The sequence below is a fragment of the Microcebus murinus genome, chromosome 16 (assembly GCF_040939455.1).
Source record: "Microcebus murinus isolate Inina chromosome 16, M.murinus_Inina_mat1.0, whole genome shotgun sequence".
In the NCBI taxonomy this organism is placed as follows: domain Eukaryota; kingdom Metazoa; phylum Chordata; class Mammalia; order Primates; family Cheirogaleidae; genus Microcebus; species Microcebus murinus.
In genome coordinates, this window is record NC_134119.1 from 14,081,575 (window position 1) to 14,096,000 (window position 14,426).

Here is a 14,426-nt window from a genome sequence, read left to right on the forward strand (position 1 = left end):
CTCACCTCTTCCATCCCAGAGCTAGGGCCCAGGTTCCCTGACGTCCACCTCCCCTTTCCCCCAATTTTAAGTCCAGGATACAGTTTTCGTCACCATTGCGATTGCGAGGAGGCCCAGGCATGTTGAGCAAAACAAGCTTGGCGTCCCGGGATTTCTGCACAATGACCTCGTTCAGCCGCACGGCCGTGTGCATGCGCCGCACGTTGGACTGGTTCCTGCGGGAGGAAGGAGGGGCGGAAGCGCGTGAGCCCCAGGGAAGGACGCCTGGCTCCAGTCGCCCTCCCAGCCCGACCTGCGCTGCTGGGAGGGGCCTGGTCCTAGCAAGCCGGGGACCACCAACCCCAGACCTCTCTCAGCGGGGCTCTTCAGAGACCCCAGAGGTCAGGGGCACCAACTGGGGTTCGTGATAGAGTGAGGAGGGGAGGACCCTGGCCAGCCTAGGAGAGAGAATAAAAAATGCTGAAGCACTTACAAGGTCTCCCACTCCCTTCAGGAAACACAAGAGAAGCAGAGAGAGAAAGAAAGAGGGGTCAGAAGAGAGGAAGAGGCTGGGGGCTTGCGCCACCGTCATTTGCCCTGCGCGAGCACTGGTGCCGTCCCCCATTCCGTCACATCCGTTACCTTTCCACTGCCTGCACCTGGGAATTCTGACGCCTGGCAGTCAGGCCCAACCCCCCAAGTCTCAGACGGGGAAACCAAGACATGTCTGAGCTGGGTCTGCAGACCGCCAGACCAGGACGCCTGGTCGCTTGCTCTGCCACGGGGCACAGCCTTGCCGCTTTCGGTTCACCCCAGCCCCCAGCCCTCAGCCCCCAGGCCCGTACGGCTTCATGCTGAAGAAGTCCTTGATGCCCTCAGAGGAGACGGGACTGGGGCCCTTATTCTTCTCTGCCACCGACTTGTCCTTGGTCCAGGTGAGATGCACCTTCTCAGGATCCGTCTCCCCCTCCCCCTCAGGTTCCTCCCCAGGGGACGGCGAGCTGCTGGGGCAGCTGGGAGCACTCTGGTCATGGATCAGCTGCACCTGACGGGTGAATGAAGGGGCAGCAGGTGATTCCTTTGGAGGGCAAAGGTTCTGCTCCCACTGGCTGGGGCCAAACCACCCAGCTGCACACCTCCTCCTCTGGTTTCTCCTCGCTGTCACCAGCTGTCTCTTCTGGGACGTTGAGGCGGAGCCGAGTGTTGGCTGGGTTCTTTCTCCGGATGGAGCCTCGTGACTCATCTGTGATACTCTGGATCTAGGGAGCGACACAGGTTGGCACCAGCTCTGCTGGGAGTCGCCACCCATGTGCTGCAAAGAACTACCACCAGAGCTGATGTTCTGCCGGGATGCGCACTTTCTGGAACTGTACCAGTTGCTAAAATATTGCAATGGTTCGAGACCAAACAGCTACTGCACCACTGACCTGGCTGTCCCAGCTCCTCTCTAGAACCCCAGACCTCCCCACCATCCAGCAACCAAAAGGTTAACACCTGGCACAGCAAGGCTCTATCCTAGCACTATGGTCCAATTTTAGTTCCAGCTGGTCAGCGCACATGCCATTGTTTACAATTTGTACTATCACCCTTGTATAACACCCCCATCCTTGGAGGATCCATTCTTCCCAGCTATCCCCCTGAGGATCCATCAACCACATTCTGAGAAATATATTATGCATGCCAGGCAGACTCATAACCCATGGTTCTGTCACCCTCACCTAGAGGATCTGCCACCCATTCCCCTGGCAACCTATCACCCACCTCCAGGAACTCTTCTGTCCCAGCCTGGGGTACCACCACTCACTTCTCCAAGGACTCCATCCCTGGGTAGCTCTTTCATCCAAATTCCAGGAGACCAGCGATCCCACATTACCCACACCTGGGAGATCTTACACCCTTACCCCACGAGAGGCTCATCACCATTACTGCTGAGAATGCACCAATCACACCCTAGGAGATTTGCCCCTAACTATCACTCACCAGTTATATCCACAAGTACCCATCTGTTACCTACTCCCGGAGAGTCCATCACATGCACGCTTGTCCCCCACACTGGTATCCCATGCCCCAAGGACTCATCAGCCATACATATCTAGCCTCCACTATTCTCCCTCAGAGCCCCAGAAGTCACATACAGAGGGAAAGATGTGTCACCCATGCCAAGGTCCCTCTGTCTCCCGGCTGAGAGGTTTGGCAGGTAGGTGCAGCTGCAGTGTGCACTCCCCCTGAGGGAGACCCGTGTCAGGACGTATGACTGGGGAGAGTCGGGGTGATGAGGGTAAAGGTGGCAGTGCCACTGGCCAGGAGAGTCACCCCAGGCCATCCCAGCACTGGCAGCAGCTTGAGGCTCTCCAGAGCCCAGCCCAGGCAGCCTCACCTCCCGCTCCCGCTCGTTCTTGGTCAGATGCATCTGTTTGAGGATCTGGGAGCGCTGCTCCATCACCAACGTCTTCTCATAGGTGTAAGCTGAGATGTCACTTTCATGCTGTGGTAGACACGGGTGGAGGGGGGTTGAGAGGGGCACGGGAGGAAAGCATGAGCTCTGAGCTCAGGGAAATGCGGCAGGCCCCCATCCTCCCACCAGCCTAGGGCTTCCCACCGGTGAATTAATATCATCAAGGACAGAGCAGAGACGGCCACATTCCCGGAAGCAGGCAGCCCATCCCCTCCTCAGCCCAGCACAGGACCAGGCATGTGAATGGGGGAACTAATGAATGAATGGATTAATTAATTGCCCGGGTGAATAGAGAAGGGGAAGAAGTAGGAAAAGCAGCAAAGGGATGAATGAACACATGCCTCAGTGAATGGAGGGCTGAGTGAGTGAACACGCCAATGAAGGTACGGGTGGATTAATGAATGCACAGAGGGGTGGGTGGATGGATAAATAAACTGAAGGTGGATGGACAAGAAGCTGCAGTGGCACCGGCTCTAGAGCCAGCCTCCCTGGGTTCGAATCCTGGCTCTGCCACTTACTGTGCTGGGCAAATCATACTCACACACCAGATAACAGCGTTTTGGGTCAATGACATACTATGTACACAATGGTCGTTCCATAAAATTACAATACCATATTTTTAGTGTACATTTTGTATGGTTAGATATATTTAGATACACATTTACCATTGTGTTACAATTATCTGCAGTGTTCAGTACAGTAACATACTGTACAGGTCTGTAGCCTAGGAGCAACGGGTGCTACCATATAGCCTAGGTGTATAGGAGGCTGTACCATCTAGGTTTGTGTAAGGCCACTCCATGATATTCGCATAATGACAGAATCACCTAACAATACATTTCTCAGAGTGTAACCCCATCATTAAGCGAAACATGACTATATATATATATATATATATATATATATATATATTTTTTTTTTTTTTTTTTTAAGACAGAGTCTCATTGTGTTGCCCAGGCTAGAGTGCTGTGGTGTCAGCCTAGCTCACAGCAACCTCAAACTCCTGGATTCAAGCAATCCTTCTGCCTCAGCCTCCCAAGTAGCTGGGACTACTGGCATGAGCCACCATGCCCAACTAATTTTTTCTATACATTTTTAGTTGGCCAATTAATTTGTTTCTATTTTTAGTAGAGACACAGTCTCGCTATTGCTCAGGCTGATTTCGAACTCCTGACCTTGAGCAATCCTCCCACCTTGGCCTCCCAGAGTGCTAGGATTACAGGCATGATCCACCACGCCCGGCCAAAACATGACTATATTTAACCTTTCTGTGCCTCAACTTCCTAATCTGTAAAATGGAAATGCTGATAATTGTATTTGTCTCATTGGTTATCGTGAGAATATATACAAGCCAGGCAAGGTGGCACATGCTTATAGTCCTAGCTACTCGGGAGGCTGAGATAGCAGGATTGCCTATGCCTAGGAGTTTGAGGCCAGCCTGGGCAACATAGCGAGACCCCATTTCTAAGAAGTACCTATATGTACATGTGTGTGTATATAATATTATATGTATACAGTGCATAGAATAGTGCCTGGCATATACTGAGCACTATTAGACATGGCTATTCTTATAAAAGAAGAGGGGTGGATGGACGAGAGAGGGGTGGATGGACGAACTCTAATGTCAGAGACTAAGAGGTGGATGTGGGGGAAGGGGTCCAGCATCATAAGCCGATGGGTGTTGGGGTTGCTCTATTTGGTGCTGAGGCCAAGAGGAACGGGGTCCAAATGGGACTCCAGGGGTGTCTCCTGGGAACTCACCATCTCCACTACTTCGACCTCTGCAGTGATACGTAAGTGGTACAGAAATGTGGTCAGGTCCTTCTTCATCTGAATGCTGTTGTCATCTATCTGGGCCACAGTGAAGATGCGCATCTTGCACTTCCGCCAGACCTGCAAGGGATAAAAGGGATCCAGGAAGGTCCCTTCCCGCCCAGATGCAATGAGGAGACCCAGGGCCAGAGGACCCTGTCCCCTCACCCTTCCCACCCACTCCCGACACAGACATGCAGGCCTGAAATCCTCCCTTCAGGGGCCGCTCCCTACAGAAGCTCCCTGCTTAGGTCTGAGGGTCCCCGGCTAGAGTGTCACTTGCTTGGGTTAAGTAAGCATTGCTCTCCTTTACCGCAATGCACCTGCGAGGGGAGACACAGTCAGTTCCTAACATCTCAGAATGAAGGAGGTTAGCAGATCCCTTTCCCGGGCGCTCACCAGGGAGGAAGGACATGGATGCTGACCCTGGCCAGAGCCCAGGAGCCTTGCTCATGGGCGTGCACACATGAACGCGAGTACGCGCATGCAAACACAGGCTCGTGCGTGCACTCACCTTGTGGTGCCGCAGCAGGAAGGGCAGCAGCATCAGCATGCCCCCGTCGTGCACGATCCACCAGACGTCGATGCTGCCCTCAGAGAAGCGCTCAGGGTTCCCAGGAAACATGGAAACGTTTTTGGTGACCAGCAGGGCTAGGTGGCCAGCTGTGGTTTCCCGGACAAGCTCTGGGGGCAGCCAAGGAGTAGGCCAGAGGGGCAAAGAGTGACTGGGTCTCCCTCAGCACACCGCAGCAGCCACGAGGGCTCCTGGATCCCAGCACCCCACTCGACTCCACCTGGCTTTGGCCTTGGGCTGAGCAGTGAGAAAACCAGCATCTACCTGGGCCTCATCACGTATTTGGTTTTGAGATATAGGAAAGTACTGTACCCCCTCCGGGACTCAGTTTCTCCTCTGTTAAACGGCAATGACACCACCTGCCCTTTCTGATTGGTTAGAACCCAGCATGCGCAACCTCACTGAAGCCTCCCAATGCTTTGCAACCATGATCTTCCTATAAAGGGAGCAGAATAGCTCAGCGTTAACGATGCAGCCTCTGCACTGGTTCAAACCCTGGCTTCCCAGTGGTGTGACCTCCAGCAAATTCCTTAGTCTCTCTTTGCCCCAGTCTCACACCAAGAAAATGGAACTAACAGTGCCTAGCCCTCACAGACTAATGAGAGAATCAGAGAAAGCCTCGACTTGCTGGCACTCACAGCTCATTCAATAAATGTGAGCGATCACGTTACTCGTAGCAATGATTACCAAGGAACCTGATGCTCACACAGGGGGAGTCACTTGTGTACAATCACACAGCTAGGAAGGACCAGGGCCGAGATGCAGACCCCAGCCTCTGAGGCTTCAAAGCTGTAACTCTCCCCACTGCCCGGCACCGTCTTCCTCCTGGGGCCGGTGCAGCCAAGACTGTCTCATTCGCAGCTGAGTCCCCAGCGCCTAGCACAGTGGCTGGCACAAGGCCAGCACTGACTGCCGTCGCCTGCATCTGCTGAATCCACACTTGGCAGGCTGTGCTCGGGAAACCCCGCCCTGGCCCTCCAGTGCCCAGCCCACCACTGCGTTACCGATGAAGTTCCTCCACGTCTGATGATCTTCCTTCTGCCGCCAGTTGCGGGGCCAGCCGACGAGCACGGTGTTGTGCTGCAGCCCCCCAAGGCCCCCAGACTGGATCAGGTGGGACACGCCGTCACGCAGGTTGGAGGAGATCACTACCTGGCAGAAGCCCTTCACCTTCTCCGCCTCCATCAGGCGCCGGATGGACTGGGGTGGGGGGTGCGTGGGGTCAGATAAGGACCGACCAGGCCTCCCTGGTCCTGACTGGGCCCCTGGCAGCCTCCCTACCCCCTGTTTCTTCCCTCCTTCCCTTCCAATCTTCCCGAAGCTCAGCTCTGACCATGTCAGTTGCTGGCTCCAGTGCTGCGCACGGATCCCCATCCTCTATGTGCCCAGTTCCTTGCCGATCAATCCAGGCTCTTCGTGATCTGACCCCACGCTTCCCTCCACCCTGCCACTGCCCCCACAGTGCCCTGCCTGGCATGCTGTCCGCCCCCACCCTGACATACACCCCCTGCCCCACCGTACCTGACACCCTACCTGGCCCAACTCAAATATCACCTTCTTCAGATACCACCCCTGCCCAGATCAGAATTCAACTGGGCTTCTCTGCAAAGCCAGACAATTTGTTCTGACTAGTTTGTAAAGTAGCATAATGGTAAGCATTTAAAATGCACATTTCATCTGCACTAGGAGGGAAGTGTTCTTATTCTTCCCATTTTAGAAATGAGGAAATTGAGGCTCAGAGAAATCAAGACTTGTGTAAGGACATGCAGCTAATGTCACCGTGTGGATCCAAGTCCGGAGAGACTGGCTCCAGCCCCCACACTCTTAACCTCGGCCCCGATGCCAATTCACAGAGGTTCCGGTCCTATCTGCCACCTCCTGGCTGTGAGACCTTGGTAAGTCACCCAACCTCCGTGAGTCTCGGCTTCCTTATCTGTCAAATGGGGGTCATGACAGCTACATTTAGAAACGAAGAGAATCACATGACACGATGCACACAAGGGCTTAGCATCCTGCCCGACACAACGTAAACCCTCAGCACATTGTTTGACTCTGACATTAGTAACTCTACCACGCACTTACCAACACCCGGTGGGCTGGAGAGCCTTCTGTGCGTCCCCCCTTCCCTACCAGCCTGCGAGCACCTCGAGGGCCCAGACTCAGTCTGAAACATCTGCGTCCCCGCCCTGCCTCCCCCACTGCCGGGGACACAGCACGCTCAGCCGCTGCACGTTCAACTGAACCGAACAGCCGAGGCCTCCAGCTCTGGGCCTGACAGATTGGTGCGAGCGGCCCAGCGAGGCAGAAACGGCCACTGTCACAAGCCATCAGGGGTGCCCCTCCCTGTCTCCCCTCCCCTCCCTCGGGCCCCTTGTTCTCTCTCCACTCCCAGCCACAGTCCCGAGGGGAGAAGGGCCTGAATCACAGACAGAACCTACTTCCTCCGCTACCTCGGGTTCCAGCACCTCTTAGTGCGTTTAGGGCAGACACCGCCGCTCGGCCCACCCTGGCTCAGTCCGCCGCTCTGTGGGCGTGGACTAGGGGTGCAGACAAGAGCAGGTGACATGGAGCAGGGATGTGGGTTCGAATCCTGACTGCGCTTCCAGCCAGCTCTGCAGTCATGGCAAGCTGCTTTCCTGCTCTGGGCCTCAGTTTCTTCCTGTGCCAAATGTGGACACTCGCCCTGTCAACTCTACGCAGTGTGGGGATTGGGAGTCCACGGGTGTGAAAGCACTTAGAAAGATCTACACTTTGGCAGGAAGAAGTCTGGAGTCCGAGTCCAGTGGTCTTCATACGAATCTTGGTTTTCTGTCCTATTAGACAAGTGGCTTGACTTCGCTAAGCCTCAATTTCCTCATCCATAAAATGGGCCCTTCTTGCTCTGATGGTCTTTTGTTCTCTGAGTTGACGTCTAAGAAATTCAGTCCCTGAGCCCTTTGGCTCCTCTTCTAAGGAAGAGGACAGAAAAGCCTGTACCCTCTTGGATCCCAAAGGTGGTAAGGAAGGAAAGTACAAAGGGTAAAGACTGTCTTGCTGAGCCTCCCAGCCTTCCCACACCGCCGGGGCCTCTGCTCACCTCCTCTGCCCGCTGGGCCTGGGGATGGTTGTCCAGAAAGGTGCCCTCAAGGACGGAGCCCACAATGGTCAAGCCCTTCCCTGCCTTGAGCTGGGAGGTCAGTGAGAGCAGCTGGGGGTGCACCACGTTCTGGTCCTGGTCCACGCGCACTAGCACCAGCAGCTGTGGCCTGAAGAGGGTGCGCCCCATGATTGTCTACCACCTAGCCCCCCATCTACCCACCACCCACCATCTGTCCACCACCCCTCACCCAACCATCTGTCCTCTGTACCCCCCATCTACCCAGCCACCCATTTCCTTGAATATCAGCCCATCCAACCACCTCCTCAGATATCCATCCATTCACCCCCTGACCCATCTCTCCATTCCCCTCATCTATCTACCCATTCAACACCCGCCCATCTATGTTGTCCTTCAGTCATCCACTCATATCCATATTCATATACCTGTGCATGCAGTATTCCCTCAGTTATCCACACCTCCACCTGCCCACTGGCCAGCCACACGTCCATCTATGCACCCAGCTGCCTTCTCATGCATAAATGCACATATCCGTCCACACGTCCATCCATCCATCCATTTCCTTATTCATTTAGCCATCCCATGTGTCCAACCACACACTGATTTTTTTTTTTTTTTTTTTTGAGACAGAGTCTCACTTTGTTGCCCAGGCCAGAGTGAGTGCCATGGCGTCAGCCTAGCTCACAGCAACCTCAAACTCCTCGGCTCAAGCGATCCTGCTGCCTCAGCCTCCCAGGTAGCTGGGACTACAGGCATGTGCCACCATGCCCGGCTAATTTTTTCTATATGTATTAGTTAGCCAATTAATTTCTTTCTATTTATAGTAGAGACGGGGTCTCGCTCTAGCTCAGGCTGGTTTCAAACTCCTGACCTCGAGCAGAGCAATCCGCCCGCCTCGGCCTCCCAGAGTGCTAGGATTACAGGTGTGAGCCACCGCGCCCAGCCCACACACTGATTTAACAGCCTTGTCTAAGCACCTGCTCTGGGCTAGACCCTGTGCTAAGCACTTGAGAATTCACAGACACATAATGCAAAGTCCCGGTCCCTGGAAGCCCCAGCTTAGTGGGCGCCAGCAAGGACAAGCCAGTGATGTCCTGGGCCTGGTTCTGAGTTCCAGGCTTCACTCTTGGCAAAGTGAAGCTCAGGGAGGTGGGCAGGGCGGTAAGCACATGGGGCAGCCAGTCACAAAGCACCCTGGGCTGAGAGGCGGGAGGGGAAGATTCTGTGACCTCTGAGACCCTCTCTGGCCCCTGGTTTTGACGCGAATGACATGGAGGAATTGCCATTGATCTAGAGATGCCTGAGAGCCCCTGCAACTCGCAAAGGCAATGATTCTCCCAGAGAAATGCCGCCATGCCGATGTTGATCTGTCTGTGTGCTTCTCCACAGAACTGGGAGCGTCCTGCGTCCCCAGAGACCGGAGGGGGCTTGCCACACACCACGCATTCATAAACAGTTTGAACAAGTGATGGAACTAATGAATGAATGGATGGATGATCAGGAGGCTGGCGTGGTGGGTGGCGTCTGGAGAACGAACGTCTGGAACTCAGCTCAGCCCGGGCGTTTCGGGTGGGAGGGAGGGCCGGGATGAGTGCCGGGGTGCCACTCAGAAAGCAAAGCCCGTGGGTGGGTCAGGCCCTGCGCCCGCTCCCGCCCAGTGCGCACGCGTGCCCACACCCCACTTACCTCCAGTTCTTGGTGTGCGGGGGCCCCTCCTCCAGGCGTAAGAGGGCGTAGCGGGCAGCGCTGAGGGACAGGCCTCGGATCCCGTCGCCCCACTCCTTCTCCGCCCTGGGACCGGACAGGGGGCCAGGAGAAGCAGAAGCCAGGAGTGGCAGGGAGAACTGCCCACCCCACACTGGCTGCCCCCGGGCAGAGACATCTATCTCAGGCTCAGAAAGGACATGCATGTCACTCCTGCCAACGGACTTAGCCAAGCCTTGGAAAATCGCTTCTCAGTCCATTCTCTCACCGTTCCTGTCCCATCCTCAGGGCCTCTGCCCCACCCCACATCACACTCGTGCTCTACCCCAGCCCCATTCTCTACCTCCACCCCTGCCCCCCCTGCCCCCAGCCTTTGGCAGCGCTTACCCGCGGTACTCAATGTACTTGTAGATGAGGCCGGCGATGAGCATGGCCACCAGCGCGTAGTACCAGGAGCAGATGAACATGAGAGCCAGGCAGAGGCTCATGCCCAGGAAGGAGAGGGTCCTGGACAAGAGGGGAGACCCAGCCTCTGAGCCTGGCAGCGCTGTCGCAGGAACTGGGGCTCAGACAGCAAGAGTGAGATGGAGCAGGGTCCAGGCAAGACCTGGGAGACCCAACCACCACCTCCATGCGGATCACGGGGACAGATGAATAAGCAGCCACAGACAGGTCACCGCCCCTGCCCAGCCCAACTCCTGAGTCACCACACTGCCCCGGTCCCTGTGCCTTGGGCCCTGGCAGACAACCCTGGCCAGGCGGGCTCTGGGGCAGTGGTCTCCGGGGGAGTTGGAAGCAGGATGTCCCAAGAAGATGCCCCCAGCAGAGCAGGAGCATCGTTAAGGGAGTCAGGCAGCCCCAGTTCTGGTCCAGGTATGCCATAGTCTCACTCAGTGACCTTGGGCCAGCCCCTTCCCCTGCTTGAGCCTCAGTTTCCTTTTTCGTAGAACAAGCATGATGATCTCTCCCAGTCTGCCCCTGGGGTCTACAGTGGGGACGAAGAGCCATAGTGTAAAACACTGGGCTGAACAGCCCCTGCGGAGCGGGCATCTCCCACGCACAGCAGTGCTCGGGAGAAGCCCACAAGCCATTTGCAGCCGGGGAAACTGAGGCTCTTAGAAGCTACATCATCAGCTAAGATCCCACAGCTCAGAAGTGCAGAGTCACGATTTGGACTCGGGTCAGGCTGACTTCCAGCCTCCATGCTGGGTTGTGAGATGCTGGGTGTCAGGGGCAGGGGGAGGGTCCCAGCTGAGACGGCTTAGGGTGGGGTTATACTACTATCTAGGATTGTAAGGAGACCCCCTCCAGGGCCTTTCTCATGAGGGTTGGGCAACAAAAGCTGGAGAAAATGGGATGCCTGGATTGGGTTTGGGCTCCGCAGATCCAGAGGGGATGGGCCGAGGTGAGGCAGGAATTGGGGCGGAAGCAAGAACATGGTCCAGCGGGGCGTGGGGGCAGGGCACCCACCAGTGGTAGTAGCGGAAGCGCGGCCTCCAGTTGGGCGTCCTCAGCAGCGTCTGCACCGCACAGGCCAGGTTCACAAACATGTAGCACATCAGGAAGAACCTAGAACACAGGAAGGTCCCGGGGACAGAGATGCAAAGGGGAGAAGAAACAGCAATAGAGACATGAAGGAAGAACGGAGGAATGGGAAAGAAACCAGGGAGCTGGCCGAATCCTGCTCTGCTGCCCAGGACGGAGTTCAAAGCCAAATCCCCTTACAACACACCCCGACACATGAGGGGCTGAACCCCTATACAACAGAGGGCCGCCCCTTGGCCAGTGGGGAGCTCGCTGGGGCTCTTAAGATGTTTGGGTGGGTTGTCATGGGTCGCGGCTGAGGGTCCAGGCAGAGAAGCCCCTGAGCTGACGGGGAGGGCAAGAGGCCAGGCACGCACATCGAGAGGATGGGGGCGACCTCATCCAGGGACGCAATGAGGATGCCAATCTCGCAGATACAGGCAGTCAGGAGCAGAGCCCAGGTTGGTTCACCGTTGGCTTTGCCGTGGCCAAAGACCTGGGGACAGAGCAACCGTCATGGCAGACTGAGACCTTAGGGACTTCTCATCCTTCGCCCCCAGTCTTGGGAACCAGTGGAGCAGAGGCAGGGATCCTATCACCAATGAAGAAGGGAGAGGATGTTGTGTTTCTCATCCTCTAGAGCTGCAGTCCCCAACCCCAAGGGCTGCGTGCTGGTGCCGCCTCCCCCGCAGAGCTCTGCCCACCCCGCTGCCCACACCCCCGCCGTCCTCGGAAAAATTATCTTCCATGAAACTTGGCGGAGGGGGGTTGCTGCACAGCAGGAGGAGAGCAGGAGAAGCTTCATCTATATTTACAGTCGCTCCCCATTGCTCACATCACTGCTGAGCTCCACCTCCTCCCTCCCCCTCCCCTGCTCCCATACCGGAAACACTGTCTTCCATGAAACCAGTTCCTGGTGCCATAAAGGCCGGGCACCGCTGCTCTAGGGAACCCAAAGTGATATCAGGCTTTTGCTGTGTCTCGCCTACCCTGACATTGGTCCCCCACTGCGAGGAAGTTCAAACGATCCCTGGAGGGGAAAGAAGCTCCAATGGGCCAGATGGGAGAGGAGCTGTCGGGAGACCAGTAAGCGGCCATGACCTTGTGCTCCATAAATCTCCTTTTCTTAAGCACCATAGAGAGAGCTACCCTTTTCTTGCCCCTTAGCCTCCCTGAGTCCCTGACCAACCACAGAGCCAAAATAAGGCCATTTATTTTTTTCCCCTAAGAGCAGAAAATACTTAAAGAGATGGCACCAACCATGGACCAAATCCCAAGTAAGGCACACCCATTCTTCATGGTGGCCCTGGTTCACCCTGCAGGCTCTCTGGGCAGGGGCCTGGCTGGTGGGTCTACTGGGGGGGCCAGGCTGTCCTCCTCCCACACTGACCTGCAGGAAGGGCACGATGCCATCCCGAGAGATGGCCTGCAGCAGGCGCGGAGCTCCCGTGAGGCTCTGCAGCCCAGCCCCACAGGTGGAGAAGAAGGATCCGATGACAATGACCCAGGGAGAGGGCCAGGCCAGGGTGCCCACCACCAGGTTGCCATTCACTGCTTCTCCAAACCTGGAATGAAGCAGCGAGGGAACAGGAGATGCCGGGCGAGCAGCGCCACCTGCATTCCCAGGCGGGTCTCCCCACACCAATGGCACAACCCACTGTATGCCAGCCACTCAGCTAGAGTCTGTAGGGGTGAAGCAGGACCCCAAACGTCCTGGCATTTCCTGTCTGTGTGACCTTGGGGAAGTCATTTAATCTCTCTGAGCCTCAGTTTTCTCAATTGTAAAATGAGATCATTATAAACCTATCTTAGGTCGGCATGGTGGCTCACACCTGTAGTCCCAACACTGTGGGAAGCCGAGATGGGAGAATCATTTGAGGCCAGGAGTTTAAGACCAGCGTGGGTAACATAGCAAGACCCTGCCTCTACAAAAAATTTAAAAATTAGCTGGGTGTGGTGGAGTATGCCTGTAGTCCCAGCACTTTAGGAGGCTAAGGATGGACGATTTCTTGAGGCCAGGAATTCGAGAGCAGCCTGGGCAACACAGTAAGACCCCATCCCTACAAAAAAAAAATTAAAATTAGCAGGGCGTGGTGCCCTATGCCTGTAGTCCCAGCTACTGAGGAGGCTGAGATAGGAAGATCTCCTGAGCCCAGGAGTTCAAGGCTAAAGAGAGCTATGATCACACCACTACAGTCCAGCCTAGGTGACTGAGTGAGACCCTGTCTCTAAAAAAATAAATATATAAACCTATCTTATGCGACTGGTGAGAGGAAAAAGGAGATAAGACGTGAAAGGCTTAGCACCATGCCTGGAACATGGTATTAGTGTGATCCTAGTAAATGGGCAACTTAGTATTATGTTACTCTGAGCAAATCTCTTATCCTGTTAGAACCTCAGTGTCTCATCTTAAAAATGAGGTTGCTGTTCTCATTGTGTGGTGTTGGTGTGAAAATCAAAGAAAAGAATTTTCTAACAATGACACTGTCTTAAAATGGAAGATGCCACCTCTATAGAGAGAGGCCTGTCCCTGGAGTTGTGCTCAAAGGGGCCGTTGCTGAAAGACTCCGACCAAGAACCAGATGAAGGGCTGCAGTGGGTGGTCTGCGGCACCCCTTGTAGTAGTGTGGGAGGTCCCTGGTTCAATAAAATGAGCCGAGTGGGCATTCAACTGCCCTAAAACTAAACATAGATGCAATTTGTCCACAGTTTGGTCAGGTCACACCTCTGCTTAAAACCCTGCAGGGTTTCCCTGGGATTTTTTGTTTGTTTTTTAATATTAAATAAAGTTCCAATCTCCTGGTACTGAAAACCAGTCCTGGCCCCAGCCTAGGTCCCAGCCTCATGTCCCTCATTCCATCGCCTCACGGAAGCCTGGTGGTGTCAGTGGAAAGTGGCTCTGTGACAGGTGTGCATGCACCCTTCAAAAGTGGATGCTCCAGCAACACTGTGCCACTTACAGCCGCAGGCACGCACACACATGTACATGCACGTGTACATGTGTGTACATACATGTACATGCGTGCACATGCGTGTACATGCGTGTGCACGTGTATGTGCACATGTACGGGCACACAGCCCCCTCCACCCTTGTTCATGCTGTTCATGCCTACTGCCTGGAATGCCCTTCCCCCTCCAATTGCCCGATCTCTACTCAACATTGAAAGTGGAAAGGACAAATGAGATAATGTGTAGGAGGCACTTCTAGCCTTCCCTCCTCTGGGAAGAATTCCCTGGGAAGACCCCTGAGGATGGGATGGCAGGCCCCTCTGCTGCCCACA

The 14,426-nt window shown here is 55.2% G+C and overlaps 1 protein-coding gene across 2 annotated transcripts in view; it reads right to left on the reverse strand.

Annotated features, from left to right (window-relative positions):
* The window catches only part of SLC12A5 (solute carrier family 12 member 5), a 40,278-nt gene that overhangs the window by 2,737 nt on the left and 23,115 nt on the right, over positions 1–14,426 (reverse strand). For both annotated transcript variants that reach the window (XM_012742994.2, XM_012742995.3), the window contains exons 12-25: positions 12,536–12,710; positions 11,523–11,641; positions 11,092–11,190; positions 10,009–10,128; positions 9,604–9,708; positions 7,897–8,065; positions 5,825–6,020; positions 4,761–4,930; positions 4,196–4,327; positions 2,357–2,464; positions 1,116–1,238; positions 825–1,024; positions 473–487; positions 82–215 (exon numbers count right to left, since the gene is read on the reverse strand). In XM_012742994.2, coding sequence (XP_012598448.1) covers positions 82–215; positions 473–487; positions 825–1,024; positions 1,116–1,238; positions 2,357–2,464; positions 4,196–4,327; positions 4,761–4,930; positions 5,825–6,020; positions 7,897–8,065; positions 9,604–9,708; positions 10,009–10,128; positions 11,092–11,190; positions 11,523–11,641; positions 12,536–12,710 — 1,865 coding nt within the window. The remainder of the gene's footprint in view (positions 1–81; positions 216–472; positions 488–824; positions 1,025–1,115; positions 1,239–2,356; positions 2,465–4,195; positions 4,328–4,760; positions 4,931–5,824; positions 6,021–7,896; positions 8,066–9,603; positions 9,709–10,008; positions 10,129–11,091; positions 11,191–11,522; positions 11,642–12,535; positions 12,711–14,426) is intronic.